This window comes from Mixophyes fleayi, chromosome 3, assembly GCF_038048845.1.
Source record: "Mixophyes fleayi isolate aMixFle1 chromosome 3, aMixFle1.hap1, whole genome shotgun sequence".
NCBI lineage: Eukaryota > Metazoa > Chordata > Amphibia > Anura > Limnodynastidae > Mixophyes > Mixophyes fleayi.
The window spans coordinates 325,999,249-326,019,051 of record NC_134404.1 but is presented as its reverse complement, the minus strand read 5'-3'; the positions used below and the strand labels follow the sequence as shown (position 1 = coordinate 326,019,051).

General features: G+C 41.7%; 1 protein-coding gene across 5 annotated transcripts in view; it reads left to right on the top strand.

Moving 5' to 3' along the window:
* TRERF1 (transcriptional regulating factor 1) overlaps positions 1-19,803 on the top strand; it is a 112,446-nt gene that overhangs the window by 65,098 nt on the left and 27,545 nt on the right. For 3 of the 5 annotated variants that reach the window (XM_075204181.1, XM_075204180.1, XM_075204179.1), the window contains 7 exons: positions 4,769-4,845; positions 9,814-11,415; positions 13,005-13,048; positions 13,606-13,744; positions 15,733-15,957; positions 18,343-18,712; positions 19,289-19,349. In XM_075204181.1, coding sequence (XP_075060282.1) covers positions 10,045-11,415; positions 13,005-13,048; positions 13,606-13,744; positions 15,733-15,957; positions 18,343-18,712; positions 19,289-19,349 — 2,210 coding nt within the window. In that variant the 5' untranslated portion in view covers positions 4,769-4,845; positions 9,814-10,044. The remainder of the gene's footprint in view (positions 1-4,768; positions 4,846-9,813; positions 11,416-13,004; positions 13,049-13,605; positions 13,745-15,732; positions 15,958-18,342; positions 18,713-19,288; positions 19,350-19,803) is intronic. The other 2 variants (XM_075204182.1, XM_075204183.1) reach the window with 2 other exon arrangements.

Sequence of the window (19,803 nt, the reverse complement as noted above, 5' to 3'; positions counted from 1 at the left end):
CAGGCCCGGCGCTCCCATTAGGCAAGGTTAGGCACTTGCCTAGGGCGCCGGGCTCTGGAGGGTGCCACAGAATGGTAAATTACTTTAAAACTGTGCGGCGACCACTGACCATACCTGTCACGGCCGCCGCACAGCATTCAGATGCACGGGGAGGGGGGGAAGAGGCTATTGCTCACCACCGCCGCCTCTCTGCTCCGTCTCCTCCCCTCCACTCACTAGTGTCAGTGAGTGGAGGGAAGGAGATGGAGCAGAGAGGCAGCGGTGGTGAGACAAGGTAAGGAAAGACGGGGTAAGGAGGGAGGAGGGCACCGATTTTTGCGGGGGGGGGGGGGGGGAGGTGGCGGCGCCGATTTTTGTGGGGGGGGCGCCGATTTTGTAAAAATGCCTAGGGCGCCATGGACCCTAGCACCGGCCCTGTTCCTGCCCATTGCCTAAATGATGCCCCCTCTAGTGGCTGGTATTGCCTCTAAGTGACAGCGGAAGCACTTTTATGGGCCCCTACAATTTTACCCCCTTCTCCCCAGTGGACCCTCCATGCCCCCCACCCACACTGTATTTATCCCACTTTCCACCTAAACATAGTCCTTGGGCCCGTTCTGACCCATTTAGCTGACATAATCAGATTCCCATTGTTTCCATCTTCACGCTGATGTTAGCTGAGTAGTAACAGATTAGATCTGTTAGTATCATCTTAGTTACTCAGTGTTCTTCCCAGCCCAAGAGTTCACCAACAGTGTGCCTGAATAACAATGTATTATAATGGCTGGAGCTGTTAGAGTCCTATTGCTAAAACAAGAAAGAGCAGGACACAACAGCAGAGAGAAGAAGCTGAGAGTAACTGGTGGGGGACAAGAACTGTGACAATGTGTCCTTATAATCAGTTGGAAAACATTTTGGGCCTGATTCATTAGTGATATTATCTTGTGCAAAAGTTAAGATGCTTATTTTAAGAAAAAACAGGGAGATAAGAGTGAAGTTAAGATGGATTTTCATCTTAACTTAAGAAACTCTTCACTTACGCAGTGGATTTTGCTTCTTATCTCCCTTTTCTGAGCATGCACAGAGTGGATTTGCTTAAGATAAGCCAAAAAACAGAAGATAAGATCACTAATGAATCCCTTTATTTTTAAACTGCTGATGTATTTCTGTTTTTTTTATCTGGAAGGCCCAACCACTTTCATAGGCAAACCGAGAGGGGGTTTACTAGTGCCTGTAAACCCACCTCCAAGTCTGGGGCACTGTATAATTAAGGTGGCTGGACCCTGCTCCCGCTTCACACGGCTCTGCTTGAAAAGGGAGAGCTGTGTGCACCTAACAGTAGTGCACGCAGCATTGCCCATGTATATTATGGGAATAGGAAGAGTTGGAGAGCAGCCAAGCACTGTCTAAAATTATAACCACGCCCCCATGCATGCTGGCCACGCCCACTAGCGGCGTGGTGTGGAAACCCCCCTCTACAAATCCTGTGTTTGCCCCTGCCTTTAACCCCCAAAATATAGTGTAATTAGTATTTTTAATAGCCTTTATTTATAACTTGTTTAATATAGCAACCAACAGAATTAAACAATCACACCGCCTTCACTCTCATTTGAATACAGACAAGTTAATACAGTTGTAATATAGAAATGTCTAATCATAGGGCACAGATTCATCTATGCCCAAATAAGTATATAAGCTAACAGGAAGTACGGAATCGTTAAATTACAGTAAACAGTGAGATAAAGTTTAGATTTCCTGCAGTTTAATAAGTTTCATTTTTTCTACCATAAAATCTAAGCAGTCTCAAGAGTATCTCTCATAAGATTTGGTGTGTACTATAGTATATTTTCAGGTGGTTTAACTTCTTTCTCAGTCATAAGACATTTACATCCCACACTTCATCATTCCAAGAATGATGGAAGTGTGTAAATACCTTGGGTTCTTAACTTTGTACCTTGCTGTAGCTATATTATGGCAGTTTCAGCCTTGAGGCCAATTATTAATTATTTTAATAACATACATTATATCCTTTTAATTTATACATAATTGGATTAGCAGATGACCATTCATGTCCAAAACCTGTGTTCCATATGGCAGACCTTACTCATTGCTTGTGGGAATGTCAAGTGCTTTGGATCCAGATTTGGAGACTTATGAATAAGCATTTACTGAATTATTTCCCTCTAACCCCGGAATGGGCTATATTGGGTATTCTTCCCATAACTGCTAAAATATCTAAAGGCGGTAAAAAAAACTCTTACTTGCCGTCTTGACAGCCACAAGAAAAATCATGCTCCACAAGTAGGTCCAAAACACTCCTCCATCTTCTCGCTATTTCAGGAAAAACTTTTAGATATAATTGACTGGTTGGTGGCGTGGTTACAAAAAGGAAAAAAATGCAAAGATTGTGTGAAACGCTGGAGACAGGGCCGGTGCAAGTTTTCTCTGCGTCCTAGGCGACAACCCCTCAACTTCCCAATACCAACTCCAGAGACATTATTAATGTTTGTACCCAGCCTGAGTGCCGACACCTCCCCCCCCCTTCCAGAGCCCGGCGCCCTAGGCAGCTGCCTAATGGTAGGACAACTTTGTTGATACTCCATTTGATTCCAGCACCATACCGCCTGGTGCAAAACTCACCTATGCATACAAGACCCTCCAATAACTCTGCAATACTATTCACAGTGGGAATTCTTCGACCTTTAGGAGACCCCCGCGTGCCTCTCATAGATTGTAAATTGTCAAGTTTGAACCTTCAATTTTGGTAAAATTGAACATATTTGCTACAATTGTCAAGAAACAAAATAATCTTGTTATGTTTCTGAACTTTGTAAATCGTCATGTGCTCAGACGTTCCTTGTTAATATCTGAACCGAACCGGTATATCCTGTTATGCATTTTTATCTTTGAGCTGTGTGTTCAGCATGATGAGCCTGACACGCTTGTGGAAAATACTAATGGTTTAATAGTTATATGTACACTGTATTCATAATTGGATACACTGTCAACATGAATAACGTGAAATGAATACATGTATTGATTTTTTTGAATTGTATATGCTTCAATAAAGAAAAAAAATTTTGTTTAACAAAATAGTTTCAGGTGGCGTTCAAGGAGTTAAGAAAACAAGATCTTAGTTCATGTGGAGGTGTCAATCGCCAGATCCCCCACGGTCCCTTGTTGCTGTAACAGTTCCATGTTGCTCTCCTTTCTTCTCTTATTTCTCGCCCTGCTTCCCACTGACAAAGCGTGTTCAAATTGCAAATGGGAAGTTAAAAGGTTTGGGGCGTTAATTAATACTCACTTGGTAGGCCGAGGGTTAAGAGGAGAGAGCTGATCTGGCGAATGGTAACTCTGGGAACTCCACCCAAATTTTTTTTTCCCCGTTCTCTGTGGAAATCTTCTAGAACAGGGGTCGGCAACCTTGTGCTATCAGTGTGGTGGCTAAAATTTAGTCAAACCCAGGAGTGCCAGGTGCACAAATAATAGTAATGGGACCAACAAATAAATGTTATATTATGCAACAGTAGTGCCCCCAATTCATATTATGCCACATAGTTGTGCCCCCAGTTCATATTATACCACATAGTAGTGCCCCCAGTTCATATTATACCACATAGTAGTGCCCCCAGTTCATATTATGCCATACTTGCTGGCTCTCTGACTGATGGGGGGCGGGGAGGACATGTATAGGGGGTGGGGCTTAATGACATAATTAAGCCCCACCCACAATATTTAATGCTGTGAATATTGGCATTTTTTAGGATCCGGGAGGTGTGCCTACTCCTCCGGGAGTCTGTGAGTACTCCACGAAATTTGGGAGCCTCCCGAAAATTCCAGGAGAGTAGGCAAGTATGTATTATGCCATAAAATTGTGCCCCCAGTTCAGTTTCACAAATATATAGGCAGCTGTTTTTGTATATATGACTCACCTCTTGTCAGCACGTGTCCTCAGTTCTGCAATGGAGCCTGCACATGCGCAGCAGTTCCTTTTTGGCCGTCTTCGGCTGCTTAGTGAAGCAGGTGCGGTGTGCTAGATCAGAGTGATCTGGGAGTTGCCGACCCCTGTTCTAGAATGATATTATTATAAAAAATTTAATGGATGATTTATACAAACTGAACATGATTCACACTTAGTATATTAGTAGGTTTGTAAAAGATCCTGAGGACCCACCCTAAACCACATGGCAACCCAGGTTTTGGATGAGTGAAGAATGAATGTTGTATATACAGTGGTATATACCAGGCTTGGGCAACTGTGGCTCTCCCGGTGTTGTGAAACTACAAGCCCCAGCATGCTCTTCCCACACATAGCCTGCATATAGCTGGCAAGGTATGCTGGGACTTGTAGTTTTTTTTTAAAACAAGTGAAGAACCACAGGTTGGCTAGGCTTGGTATATACTATTCAGTTTCTACAAATAATCTTTCAAACCTAAAACTTGTTCTATTTATGCTTCAAAATAGGATGTGCCATTTGTATCTCTAATACTATGTCTGAAGCAAACCATATTGGTGTAAACTTAATTATTTATGAATATTTACTATGTTGCTTACATAAGGATCAGATGACAGGCTGACCGGGTATATTGGGATTTGTAGTTCCTCAACAGCTGGAGATCCACGTGTTTCACATATGGAATGTGTTACATGAAAGATGCTTACAAAAGATAATAATCGTGATTTAAAGCTTTATTGTATATAGTTTTTTCATCTGCCCATATAGGTCTAATTGGTTATTGATCCTGTCCCCTAGCCCTGACATATGTTATTTATGTTCGTTTTTTGAAGGTACACTAAAGCCATAATTCCAGAGTTAAAGAAGATCTGTAAGAAACGTTGTCACTCGTCTGGATCCTACACACAAAGTAAGAACATCTGAATCTTTCTTGTCTATGGTAAAACATGATTGTCGGCTTGTTCTATCTTTGGTGAACTTCTCTTATATAAATATATTAAGTTAAGAAAGAAAAACTTACAAGGTTTCAAAGTTCTGGTTTGAAATACAGTAATGTTAATTGCTGCAAATAAATCTAATGAAATAGATAAGTTGGAGAGAAAAGTTACTATTTATGATTGAACAGATGTAGAACTCTACAACTGAGAATATCTAGTTGTATACTGGAAAAATGACATTTATCGATTTTATGGAAAGACACCAGAAATTAAAAAAAAGGAAGTATCTTTATGTGGTATGCAAAAGGAACTATTAACAACCCAAAGGGTTTCTGCCGCAGATGTAAGCTTTAATTATATTATGTTTTGGGGGAAGCCTCTCCTCTTCAGCATGTTGGGGTTGTCTCAGTGTATTCTGGATTGAGGGCAAATAAAAAGACTACAAAAAATGGTGTCTAGAGCAGTGTTAGGCGGGTGGGGATTGGTTTGTTAAATACAACATTTAAGTGGTAAAGTCCTCTAAGGAAGTCCAAATATTAATTGAAATATAAAAAATGTTCTATTTTACGTAAAGTCCAAGAATAGCAAGAGAAGAAAATACTGGAACCGTCTAAAAGGATCCTCAGAGAGCATTATTACAGCTAAATTATGCAAAATCGGCATAAAGTAATAATCATTGATTTCCAATCTATGACAGAGGTCGGCAGTCTGGGATTCTGTGGGTGTTGTGGAGCTACAAATTCAACGCTGCTCTTTCGAAGGCTGACCAGCCATGCTGGCGTTTGTAGTTCCACAACAGCTGGAGAGCCTAAACCTTTCTCTAGAATCTAATTATTTTCACAGTCCCTACCTGTAGGTAACTTCTTTAGCAATTATAATCTGCCTTTAAAGTGGGGTTATTATACTCGGTGGTAGTCAGCATATCGTTGCTGAAAACCCCGACAACACTTCCCCCGTCATCTTTAGGGCGAATGTCTTCCTTCCCCACGCTCTTACAATGACGAATGTTGTCAAATAACACTTCAAACAATTGCGATGAAGGAAAAAGCCGGCGCCTCTTAATGACATCGATGTGAAAGGTGACAGTATTTTTGCTGCTGTTAAGGGGGTAATGGAAGTATGAGGCGATGTACAATGCAGTTTACAAATGCTTCTACATTGTACATCGGATGGTGGGCTGGATAAAGGGGCATGGGCATTGGGGTTGCTCAATTACAAACTTAGAATATATTCACTTACATTTAGCATTGAATCTTAATATGGCATGCGGTTCCGAAGACTTCTATAGAACAATAGCAATGGGTGACTATCCAATATGCTGGTTTTGTTTAGCATATATCAGAAACTGTTCTTTGGTCACACATAGGTAACCAGTGGAGAGAAGGCACACACAGATCCAGGTCTAGTAAACACTCACCAGTTCAGAATTGTGCAGTCCATATGGGACACCTAAATGCAGTAGAAGCTACTTGAAGTCATGTCAGCACAGGCAGGTGATGTACTGAATAGTCCCACATAGCAGACTGATATTCCACATACCAGATCCATGCACAAAGTAGTCCAGAAAATACTGCAGTACACAAAGGGCCTCATTTATGTTGCACATAGCCCTGATTCATTAAGGCATGCACAACGAATATATAGTGCGGTTTTTTTTTAAACACGGAAATCGAGCATACGCACGTCCATATTCAGTAAGGAGCGGATGTAGAGATACGTCTGTTGTTGAATTTAGCTGTAGGTCTGCTCTATTCTAACAGACATGACACTGAAGGAAACGTCCAATACATATGTGGAATATAAAGTCACAAAAGAACGCACAGAAGAAAAAACCCAAAATCATTAATGTCACCTGTTAATAATATAGTCATAAATGACAAAACAAAAGTTTTTATTTCAGAAAAAAATCTCTCCATAAAATACATTTATCAGGATGTTATTAATGTCTACTATACATAAAAGGCATTTTTTACAATTGTTCCTGACTGCAAACGCATGTTCTGTCTTGCATATGTGGCCATCATCACTATCAATTGGCACTTACACCCGACCTGTAGCTGGTGCAAGTGATACAACAGAAATATACGTGCTTTCTGAGATGCCCAAAGCTTGAATCGGATATTGCTATGTGCCCTCGAGCTTATTGTACACCCATTGCCCTCCCCATTCTGTCCCTAAAATTGTAGGCTGTAGTAAGGGTCCTTTGCGCTCGAAGATGAATTGGACAGGTGTGAGCATATGGTCTGTCTGACCCACTTTAAAGTGCACACACCTCTCCAATCTAGGAGTGCACCCAGGGTGGTGGGTTGTAGAATAATCTGAAGAGGCGCACAGTACAGCACCACCTCTTTCATTAAATTAAACTTTTCCATTTTCTTCCAAAATATTTACTCAGTTTATCCTCACATATGAGTTATATTAATGGTGAGTGCGAGGGGACATTGGAACTTCCTTTAGTACATGCCTTTATTTATGTCTTTACAGATTTCTTTTTTACATTGTTCGAAGTGCAGCTATATAATAATAGCAATAACAAACACAAGTAGCAGAGAACAATTTACTTATAATATGCACAGAGAGATTGATGGAGCAAACAGGCGGTGTGTTTAGTAAAACAAATGTTACTATATACAAAGTGAACACAGAAGCAAACTTAGGCACCCCTAAGCTTCGGTACCTAAATAGGGCAAGTTTGGGAGGTAGTGGTAGCCGTACACTCTCCATTATTACTATATTTTTTTGTTTGGAAGAACTGTCGCCATATCATGTCTACCTATCTTATAAGAAAACGTTTTGCCAGAAAAGCCATAGCATTAAAGTAAATGGCACAAGCGCTACTGTGACTAAACGAGTTTGATAACACTTTAACCAGCCTGTCCCTCGTTTCTCACAAAATGTGAAAAAAATTGATATTTGTTCATTTATAAAGACTTTATCTAATTATTTCACTTCCACAAAAGAAAAAGTTAAGGTGCTGCCCATAGTAACCAATCAGATTCTAGCTATCAATTATATAGCACATTCTAGAAAATGATAGCTAGAATCTGATTGGTTGCTATGGGCCACACCTCCACTTTTCCATTTTAGAGGGTTTGATAAATCTACCTTTAAGTATCATATTGTTGGCCAAAAAAAGTAGCTGACAACGGTTATTGGCTGCCAAGCAATACGCTTCCTTTATTATTCCTGTATTTGAATTCAAGGTAGGACAAGATGGTAGTACGAACTTTGTTTCATATAGAGTTGTGTTTGACTGCACATTCTTTCTGCATAGCATCACCGCTCTGTACTTCTGGGGGACCCTGCTTCTTCCACTATCTAACTTCCAGTCTGTGACCACCTGTTTTCTTCCCTCCCCACGTAATAACATTGGTCACATGCAACCTTGTTCTCACTAACAAAACTGCGTGACTGGACAAGTCGGTTCTGCTGTAAACATTCTGATTGAAAGGACAGATTGTGTGAGAACAGGAACTAGTATCGACGGATAAAAAAAAGGTATACCTTCAGTTTCACATATTGTTTTAAGCTAATGCCCTGCGTTGTCTGTTTACTGACAGAAAATAACTTCCTGATACTTTTAGGCTTCTGCACAAACCTATGAGTGGAATGAGTGAAACTCATAAGTGAATAATAGAGTCATATGCATGTAATGTTTTTTGTTGAGAGTCATTCATATTCAAATGGTCACTTTTCATGAGGTGATTGTGAGGTGATATTTTCCTATGTCACCCCCCCCCCCCTCCACACACACCCACCTCCCCAAGTTTATAAATTCTGTGTCTTTCAGGAATATCAAGCTAGGCAATATAAAAACTCATTTGGCTTTAGAATCAAGGGAATTATTGGGGCTTGCTAATTGTCAAGTCCCTTCCAGCGCTGCAATCAGAAGGAACAAAATGTGTCCCGCTCTGTATTAAAGTGTAAACCAGTGGATCCCAAACTTTCTCAGTTTGAGGCACCCTTAGATCCCAAATAATTACCAAGTATTCCCCCGCCTTGCTTAACACCAGCAATAGTCACGGAACCCCTGTGAGATTGCCACGGCACCTCAAGGAGCAACGGCGCACACTTTGAGAACCACTGGTGTAAACCATATACATACCTGGACAATCAGGCCCAAACACAGATACAAGATGTCACTAAAGGAAGCAAAACATCTTCTGTGGTTATAAATAACCCGTATTGTATGGTCCATTAAAAACTTGTTGTAGAAAGATTACTAGGAACAAGTGTGCCTCACCCCTACGCATGGTAGAGGCAGACAGTTTGTTTGCTAAGGTGGATAATAGTGATTCCTTATGGTTGAAATTCCGTAGATCTCTGCAGTGATCCTTTTCCTCTAAACGCGTTTCACTGGAACAATTAACATCATTGAAATGCTTAATACCCCAGTGACGTCGCTGGTTCCTAGTGGATAGATAGACTCCACTCTCATGAATATTGGTTCAGCTAACAAAATGGCTGCCTCCACGCTCTGTAGACTGCGAGTGCAAATAGCACAGATGTGCTGTAGCCCATAGCAACCAAATCAAGATTAACCTTGATCAGTCGATGGCATGACCAACAAACTAAAATAAATGATTGATAGCATGTATGTGGTATTTGCACCGTAATACCGTATAAGTGTCTTTGTGGCACTGTTATTTTGCTTTCTATAGATGACACTAACTTGTTCTGGTAATGTAACATATATGCTAATTGTCATTTAAAGGGTTCAGACTACCCTATGGTTGTTCACTTACTGCCATTGTCCTGAAGATATTGAATCAGAAGACGTTCCTAGCTCAAGAACGGCCACTGATTCATTGTCGCCCGGCCAGTGAACTTAATTGATGCAGTTGGCCCGGGGTAGTCCAGTTTAGTTAGTACATCTACACGGGGAAAAACCACAAATTGTGGCAGTGCGTAATTTAAAAAATTGTGTTTGCTCTTTGCAGATGGAGCGCTGTGGCACAAGATTGTTGCTCACCTACCCTTTGCCACCTTCTGATGATGCACAAACCTTCCCATTTGAGGATCCTCTACATTTATAACTCCAAGGATTACTCCATCCAAATAAATGGGCACGTTCAATACTTAACTGTGCCCTTTATTTCTACCTACCCATCTCTCAGGGAGAATATCCTATATGGGCGCTGCTCCTACCAGGTCAGATTACTCAAGCCACAATGGAGGACCAGCAGCTTTACAAGACACATCTTCTTTCCAACAGTAGCGATAATTTGTACTATCAACAAATTCAGCATCAGGCAAACAGCCAGGTGCTCAACCACAGCTATGACTCGCTGGATGTGAACGCCTCCGAGTCCTCCTCTTCCTCCCCCCTTTTAGCCCAAGATTCCAGAGATGTTACATTAATTTCTGGAGCTAAAAATATTGGACAGGTTGATGCTTCCAGGACAACCCACTGGACAAATGTGGGGTCTGGTAATCACGTTCAGGAGAGGAGTAATTTAAATTGCTACGACCAAAGCTTACAGTGGAATTCACAGGCACATAATGATTTAACGGATGCCAACCAGGTGTCTTACTATCCTCAACATGACAATCGACCTAAACTGACCAGCGGCGCTTTGCATAAGCTGGACTCGTTCACGCAGGTGTTTGCTAGGCAGAACTTAAGAATCCATGCCATGTCTCAGGGTGTCCCCGAACAGTCGTCACTTGTGGACGGTGACAGTACTCTCAGGCAGCTGCTGTCCCTCAAACCATCCCCTGAGCAGCAAGCTCAACCATCTGCTTTGGACAGGTATAATCAGGTCTCTCAGCAAATGCACCAGGGACTAGCAAACCAACAGCAGAAGCATCAGCTGCAGCCCATGCAGCAATCTCAGTCGCATTTTTATTACGAGTATTTTCAACACCCCGCCCATGTGCAGTCGCAGTCTTTAATGCAGCAGGGGCACCAGTTCGGACAACAAGTACAGTCTCAGCAGGTACTACCGCAGCATGCACAGGACATCCAGAAGACTCATTACTACATGCAGCACCATCAGCCAGGACAGCAGCGTCTTTTAGTTCAGGACGTGAAGCAGCAGCGTCTGTTTCCTGGTCAGATGTCTCAGTATTATCCCATGCAGCCTGCGGGGCAAGATTTGCATCACAGTATGCAGCAATCCCATAATCATCACATGCAACTTCAACCACCGGCGTATAACACAGATTGCAATTCCAAGGCTGAGCAATATGCGCAGGATCAGTCTCACAACATGCAACTAATTCAGTTGGGCGCGGTGCCGCAGTACGTGTATCAGAACGCCCAGCCACTCAGGTATTCATATAAACAGAATATGCCGTCACAGCAGCAGCTGCAACAGGAGCTCAGCCCGCAGAAGCCATATAGTAACGAAGCTCGACCTCCAGTTCTCATGGACAGCCCTGTGAGCCTACCAAATACAGATACTATAAGTAACTACAGCCAGGAAGATATGGGAGTTATGACGAACACGGCCCCTCACCAGCAGGTTTTACCCCAGGATACCTCTTACTTGCATAGCAGTGAAGGGTCTCTTCACTCTCCAAGCACAGTGTGGCCGCAGGTAAAGTGGAATGTTCATAATATTATTGATCATGAGTAAGATACATTCTTTAACAGTGGAGTTTAGCTCATGGTACTGGCAGAAATAGGAATTAGGAATTCTAAATTCTTCTCTCAGTATCTGCTTTGATTTCATATAATTTACTTAGATAAAATACCTCTTGTCTCTTCTATATTTCAACTCTGTCATGTACAAGTTGTCCCACAACGGGAACCTATGGGGAAGATTCAGTTCAGCGCTCTGTGTCTATGGAACAGTCCGTGGAGGCACATCGGACCGACGTTGGGGATGGAATATCCACTCATTCTTCCTCTCACCCCATAGAGGTACGAGGGAAAATGAGTAGAGATTCCTTACCATAATAGCCGGCAGTGTCGCAGCTGGACCCCGCGGTCATCTCCGGCAGCACATCGGGGGCAGTCGAATGTTCCCCCTGTGTACCCTGCCCTGCTGTGTAGAGGATTACACAACGTATTCCAGGCCCTGAACACTGGCCCCGGCATGGGAATTTTATATAGTATGGGTTAGAGTCCCTGCTTTCTAATAAAGAGGAAATTGGCAGGATCTGTATAAGAGGGACAACAGTTAGAAATGATTGGGCGGTCCCTTGTCACAACTGACCCAGTGGGATAAGTAGCAGAATAATAATTATAATAATACAGTTGAACATCCGGAACGGCCACATTATGCTGTGTATTGGAGATGCCAGCAGAATATACAAGATTTCCTTTTAACATTGTCCCCTGCTCATAGGACCCCCATAATATCTCAGAAGTGGTTTGCTAAAGACAGGTGACCGATTGAACAGTCATCATTGCAGTGTAAAAAGGGGTGGGTTCTAGTACCATAGCATTGAGCAGAGTAAGAACTATAGCAATGCCACTCATCCAGTGATTTTAGCTCCCCCACTTGTAGCGCCGGTCACTGACACGGAGGAGAATCAGGCAGCAGTTCATGTTGCTCCTCCGTGTCAGTAGTGTGTGGCGCTTGGCTATGATGTCGCACTGCCAGTCTGAGGAGCCGAGGGTGCCCACACCTCCTGTCTGCCTAGGTAGGAAGTGTGGGGGAGCAGTGTCCGGAGGGGTGTCAAACAGAACAGGATATACCACACTGATCACAATATCCATCATACACAGTGGTTATATCTTACATACTATTGGGCTCATCTGACATTGGATTTAGGTGCAGAAAACTACTTAGCTACATTGATGTAAATGCACCTAGAAATAGCCGTCCTGTCCTCTGCAACACTATAAAGCTCTTTGAGACCTATTGGGAGAAAATCGTTATGTAAATAAAGAATTATTATTCCACGTAATGAAAGGTTTCCTAAGGAATACAATAAATTGTGGCAACTATCCACACTTTGCTTAAATAAGAAATAGATTATATATTACTATAATTATTGTTATTCATAATTATCATTATTTTGTTAATAAACTCTTGATACTCTTCTTTATGCACTATTATTAGTACTTCTGCTAACGTCAGTGTCTAGTGGGGGAGAGACAATTCCCTATTGACTCGAAATCTCCCCAAATTATTTCAGAGTTGTTTAAAGTGTGAGAATATTTTTACTTTTTTTACAGCATGTGTCAGATGGCAATCCCCAGACCATCTCCCCAGACAACAGGTACATTCATTATTACATTTCTGTATAAATAGGTTATACTTTTAGCTTCTGTGTACTGATATTGTTACTTAGAGTATTTAATGGTATTGATTTTATTACACTGTACGATGAACATGAAACTTGTCAAGGAGGAATAGTTGCTTGCTACTTGCAAGAATATTTAAGCGGCAATTTGCTTTAAAATCAAGAATAAATCTTATGACTAAAATTACTTTATTTTTCAGTTTTTTTCCTGTGTGTTCCAGTAAGGGCTTTCTATCATTAAGCAGTTCCTTATTTTTGGTACTACACAATCTACTCTAAAGAGCACAGCATAGCTGTGCTGCATACATGGGAAAACACAGATAAATAACTGCCTGATGATTTATATACGGGGAGAAAAAATGTAGAAGGCAGCCAGACATATTAAGGTTTTTAAGTACAAGGGTTTATAAAAAAAAATAACTAAAATGCATACTAAAGGTAGTGAAACTCTTGATATTCCTGATATGACCGTAATAATCAAGCTGTGATTTTGGGAAAGTTAAATTTTTTTATTTTTTTTTAAATGGATCAAGCAGGTTGTACCCGGAGCGTCCTCAGTCCAAAAACCGCCTCACATGCTCTGTGTGCTTCAAAGAGTTCAAGAGCCTACCCGCTCTGAACGGCCACCTGCGGTCACATGGCGGGGTGAGAACCACGGCAATCCTGAAACAGGTAAGCATGTGCCCTAAATGTTGTTTCTTGCTCTTACCCCTTAACCTTTTCAGTGCTGGTGGAGAAGAGTCCACTAATAACCTCCATGGTGGCTCATCCTGGCACTGGAGTGGTTAATGATAATTCTTTGCTTGCCCTCCGCTTGGCTTTCTGCAATGCCATTGTATTTTGTGTTTGCAGAGACGTTGCATTTGTGTACTGTCCAGCATACAGTCAGTCAGGTGTCTGGTAGGACGTGGAACATTCAGGAGTCACTTTAAATTGTCTAGAAAATAAATCTGCTTCTTAGCTTCTTTTTTAGATAGTTATATAACGATCGCTGAAAGGGGATGTTCTGGAAATATTTCTTAGTGTTTAGTTCTGTGACATGATCTCAGCAGTAATAATAATGATAATGTATCTTTTTATGTTTGTTTTAATTTAAGTCATATACTATATTGCTGTCTGCTTGTCAGGCTTATTACCCAGTGCATATGATCAGTATTATCAGTATTGTCTGCACTGAAAGAATTCCAGAACAGGGCCAGGACATAAAAATAGCAAGTTGCTGAGGCGGATTCCTGGGATTGCAATGAACTTTCAAAACATCTTATTACAGTGATACATTTTTTTGGGCAAACTAAGCAGATTTAGATTGCAAGCTTTTGAGGCTACCTAGGTCCCTTGTCTACAGGTGAAGTGGACTTTATTGCAGTGAAGTGTGTCCCGTGGCATGCAATGTTTGTTTTTTTTGCAATTAACCTACTTATCCTGAGCTATTCAAATCTTAAATATTTAGTGATATGTCACAGGATAGAGCAAATTCTCCAATTACATGTATTTCTTGACTTCCAAAAGGCTTACATAGCTTCATATGGCTGTCACTTATTATAAAGAGAAAAAGTCTCTCTACTAATTATTACATACTTGCCAACCTTTGAAAAGTTAATTCCGGGAGATCCCACGCAGGGGGCGTGGTTGGAGGGCGGGAGGGGCGGGGCGCGGTCAATCGTGGCATTTTGGCCCCGCCCCCGTGACAAAGAAATTACATTTTGTCGCGGGGGGCAGGGCCAAAATGGCTCGATTCACAGCGAATCACGTCATTTTGACGAGTAAGTGGCAGTATGCGGGATACTTGCCTGCTCTCCCGGGAGTCCTGGAGACCTACCTGAATTTCGGGAGTTTCCCGGACATTCCGGGAGAGTTAGCAAGTATGAATTATTATCCAATCTGCTGCAACTTGTGGTACTTGTTGTGGAGCAAGCAATGGTTGTTCTTATTTCCTCTAACCAATTGCCAATTGTGCAGCACATATGTGTGTCAGCCTTTTTGATCCTCTTTGACCCCAGTTCTCTTTGCCCTATAAAATGGGTTTTAATTATTGCTCCTAATAAAGAATGGGTTTCAGCTCCTGGGAATTTGCTTTCTATGTTTTATACTTTAATGTATTCCCCTGTGCATCCTCCAAGTACTAAATACATTGTTTGTCATTTAGGTTCCGTCTGTATTTTCAGTCCTATCTTTAGATCATCAGAGTTATTTATTTTCATAGGATATAAAACTGCTTTTGGAATACAACTGTATTAAAATGCGGAGAGTCCAACAGAGCTGTGTTGCTCCAAAGGGCAACCGAAAAAAAAAAGAAGAAATCTCTCTGGTATAAAGACATGTTTGGAAAGTACAGAAGGAAGCTTCAAATAAAAAATAATGCATTAGTTAAAGTTGAAGGAGGGCACATGCAAACTAATGCATTAATATAACCAAAAGGCGGACAAACCGTTTAGTCGTTGACCATGATGTTCACTGCTATAAACTACTGTAAAAAGTCTTGAGAGTTTTAGCTCGAAATCTACTTAGTTAGGCCAGAAAATATCACTGTATTTCCATGTTTAACATTGTGTTAGAATGTTATATCTACATGAAGACCGTGTGCAGTTTGTCGTCCATGAGTGCTGTCCGTGTCGGGATAGCAGGTGATTGAGGCTGAACGTCTGTAATTATCTGTGCAGGAGGAACACGAGAAGCCACAGTCTAGGGAGGAGGAAACCCTCACCCCCATCGTCATGCCTGTCTCTGTGCCCGTAACGCTTGCGCCACCTGAGCCTATTGCACAGCTGAGCTGCAGAGCAGATCAGCCCGAGAGCAGCGTGTCCGATGACGAAATGCCCGTCTTAACCAGGATGACTTACTCCCCGCCGTCCTCGCCCAAGGCGGTCAGCCCGTGCGCATCTTCTGTGAGTGCTTGTCCATGTCCGCTTCTGTGTTGCTGTATTTATCCTCAGTTGCTGATGGTTGGACCAAAAACACATGCAGGGCATTTTCCCCAATATATATCTTTTAGCTTCTTTGATTTGTTCGATAACAATGTTTTATATTTTTCATGTCCGGTGAACTAGGGCATGTGGATTTTGTGCTCCAACAGCAATTGAGTCAATGTTTTGTATTTGTGGTCTTTGTCTCTGCGTTTGTGCATTTTCAGAGACTCTCCAATGGCTTTTATAATAAAAAAGATCTCCAACCAAGATGGATTTTGTGTCTTAGCCTAGACTTGCCCACAGGTAAAGTACAGGTTGGGGCCTTTCCCCTGGGACCTCTTCCTTTATCTTCGGAGCCTTCCAGGTGCTTTATAGATAGAACTGACAGGTAAAATACCAGCCAGTACCTGTAGGACTGAATAGGTGACTGCTGGCTCCTGTCCAGGCAGTGATTGTAGGGTAAGTGACGCAGTCTCAGAGGAAGGAACCCCACAGCAGACATCAACCAATGGGGGAGGCTAGCTTAGGAGAGATATTAACAACTTCATTATCCATTTAGTATTTCCTGCCAGGATTCTTAGTTGATATTTGTAGTTAAGCAAGATTTCTGGTTATTGTAAACTTAGGTCAGTGATTTTTCCCAGCAACTATTATAAATAATTACATCAAGTACAATACAAACAAAACAACAGCACCTTTCTTTTACGTTGTACCGAACAGTTGGCAAAAATGTCTTATATATCATATTCTGTTCTCCCTTTATCGCGTATAACGTTGCACTGTATTTAATCTTTCCTAATTGCTTTCTGCTGCCATGTGTTTAATGTATGGGCTGAACTGGTCAGATAATCTTTGACATTTATTCCAAAAAGTAAAAGCTTAATATGTTTGCCTGCAAGGAAATATATTTAAGAAGCACACGGGTCGCGCACCGCATATCATCTAAGTTTTGCGACGATGCGTCTAGGTGGTCCGTCTAGCACATTTTTTTAAGGTCTACTTCTCAGGAATGCAGAAAAAAATCTGACTCTGGTGTCTGAAACTTTTTTTTATGCATCAATCAGAATACGCCTAAAATGCACTTTTCTGCCGGAGTGAAACTGAAGGGCACAAAATGCGTCCCATTTAAGGTATAGGATGAGATCACATCTCTGCCAGCACAGATCGGGTGCAAAATTTGTGTTCTTTTTTTCGGTGCAAAAAGGGCTGCGTGCCTTTCCCCTTTGCAAGGAGTGCCCCCGAAAATGTGCCCTATCCACCTCCTTTATCTCGTTTCAATAATCTGTTTCTGCAGAATTTTTGCGCTGCTCCGCATAACTAGGTGCACTGTTTGCTCTGCCTAACTCCTCCGCTAACACCACCACCTTGCTCTCCAAACCTAGGGGCCTTTGTAGTAATATAGGGGCACCTTCACAAATGCGAAGGTGCCACCAAAACATATTTTGTCCTGCATGTCAGCTTTTTTTTATGCTTTGTTAATGAGGCCTTCTCTGTAAATGACAAAACTGTGCACACAACATGCCCCTCTTAGTGACCAAATAGTGAGTGTCCCCCATCCTTATTACCTTGTTACGCCCATACTACATATTTTCCCAGCAAGTAATACAGGGAAGGCGCAATAATGCACCTGTTTTAACGCACAAATGTAAAAACTTGTTGCTTTAGAAAGTCCAATGACCCCGCACTAGATAGTATAATGATCTGGCGTTAGATGCTATAATGACCTGGCGTTAGATGCTATAATGACCTGGCGCTAGATAGTGTAATGACCTGGCGCTAGATAGTGTAATGACTTGGCACTAGATAGTGTAATCACCTGGCACTAGATAGTGTAATGACTTGGCGCTAGATAGTGTTCCTGGACCAGGTGGAGATGGCATATAACTGGAGACATTCCTGATTTAGCTGGATTCTGAATAGCCAAAAGTTTGAGTCCATAAAGGGAGCAGGAGGTGAATTATTTACATTAGGAGATATACGCATGTAACGCCAAAAAACAGAAATCATTTGCATAAAACCTGGAGATGTAGAATTGTGACGTATACCTTTATATGCGCTGTATGATAAAAATAGACCCATTTATGTATTGTAGACTTGCATTTGTTATAGTTCTTTACAGACTCCCACTGAGAATTGTTAAGATGAAATTTTAGGGAAATAAGTAAAGATACAAAGCAAAGAAAATATTGTATAGGTCATTTGCCAAAACTGGAGATCGTAGTTCAAGAGCTAGTTGGCCGTTCCCTGTAGTATTTATTTGTACAATCCTAGTAAACCACACTGTACTCAAGAAATGGACATTATGTTATATAAGATAAAGGAACATCAGCCAACAGTTTGTGAATATTGTAAACTTACATCTAGGAAATGGTCAGAAAACTTCACCGCCCCGATATGAAGTTGGTCAAGACAGAAGAAAACACCAAACCGCAGCAGGACAGGAGAAAGTATCGCCACAGACCTGAACCGCTATTCATACCTCCTCCTTCCTTCTGTGCACATGCGTCTTACTCAGGCGCAACGCTGTATCAAAGCCAGCTCCGCTCCGCTTGTGTCATCGGGGAACCCTTGCTGCTCAGAATCCATGAGATGCCCACCTACACCCCTCCTCCTATGCTCAGCCCTGTACGGCAAGGATCGGGACTGTTCAGCAGCGTCATCACAGCCGCACACAACGCTCACCTCCCGCTCACCCCACTGACGCCCACGCCAAGAGTGCTGCTCTGTCGGCCTAGTAAGTATTTTCATGTTGAGGCTGTTTAGTGTCACAGGCTGTAATTGATATAAACTAATTAATTACAGTAACTCTATAAACACAACAATCTGCTAAAATTTCCTAATTAGGGCTCCTAAAAATCTAAGTTACTTTATATGTCTCCTATTTGTACTAAAAAAGTCGCTATTTTGACTACTGGAAATGTATTTGTATGTTTCTGGAATTCAGGCATCTAATCTAACCGGATTAGGGGGAATAGGGTTTTCTTAATGTTTTACTCATTTGGCACAAGAAAAGAGAAGCAATGGCTGTCTGTGGGGGGGGGGGGGTGGTTCAGCACAATGTGCCTCTGGAAGAGTCTGCGGAGACACATCAAGGCAATGTTGAGGCTTTATAGAGAAGTGCGGAAAAATGAGCGGAGGCAGCAATGTCTGTATCCAGACATCGAGAGAATGTCTGACGGTGCATAGCGTTGAATTGAAATACCCTATCTGTCTATAGATTTTTATATATATTTATTATGGTGTTAAGTCCCTGGATGCAGTTATTAATTAGTAAGTAACAACCATTTATAATACTGTGTGTGTTTCTCAGACAGCATTGATGGAACCAGCGCGACACCAGGACCTGGAGAGCACACCGTTGATGTTGAACCGTAAGACATGCTATAAATGTATATATTTGTTCTTTTACACCCATATGAAAAGCCCACTAAATCTAACATGTAAGTTACTTTATATGAAGGAGCTCCTACAGTGTTCACAAGGTTACACGTACACAAAAGATTTTTTCCTGGGATTTCTAAGACATGGTTAAGGGTACATAGATTGTAAGCTTGCGAGCAGGGCCTTCTCACCTCTTTGTCTGTTTTACCCAGTTTGTTTATTAGTTTATTACATTTGTCCCCAATTGTAAAGCGCTACGGAATATGTTGGCGCTATATAAATAACTGATGATGATGATGATGATGATGATGCTGACATTAGTACGTCTACTATATTTTTTACACTCCAGGAATTCCAAAGGTTAACAAAGTTACACATTAAAGGGGGGGGATTTATAGGTAGGTGCAAGTGCATTTGCGTCATATTTTACGTCATGTACAATTT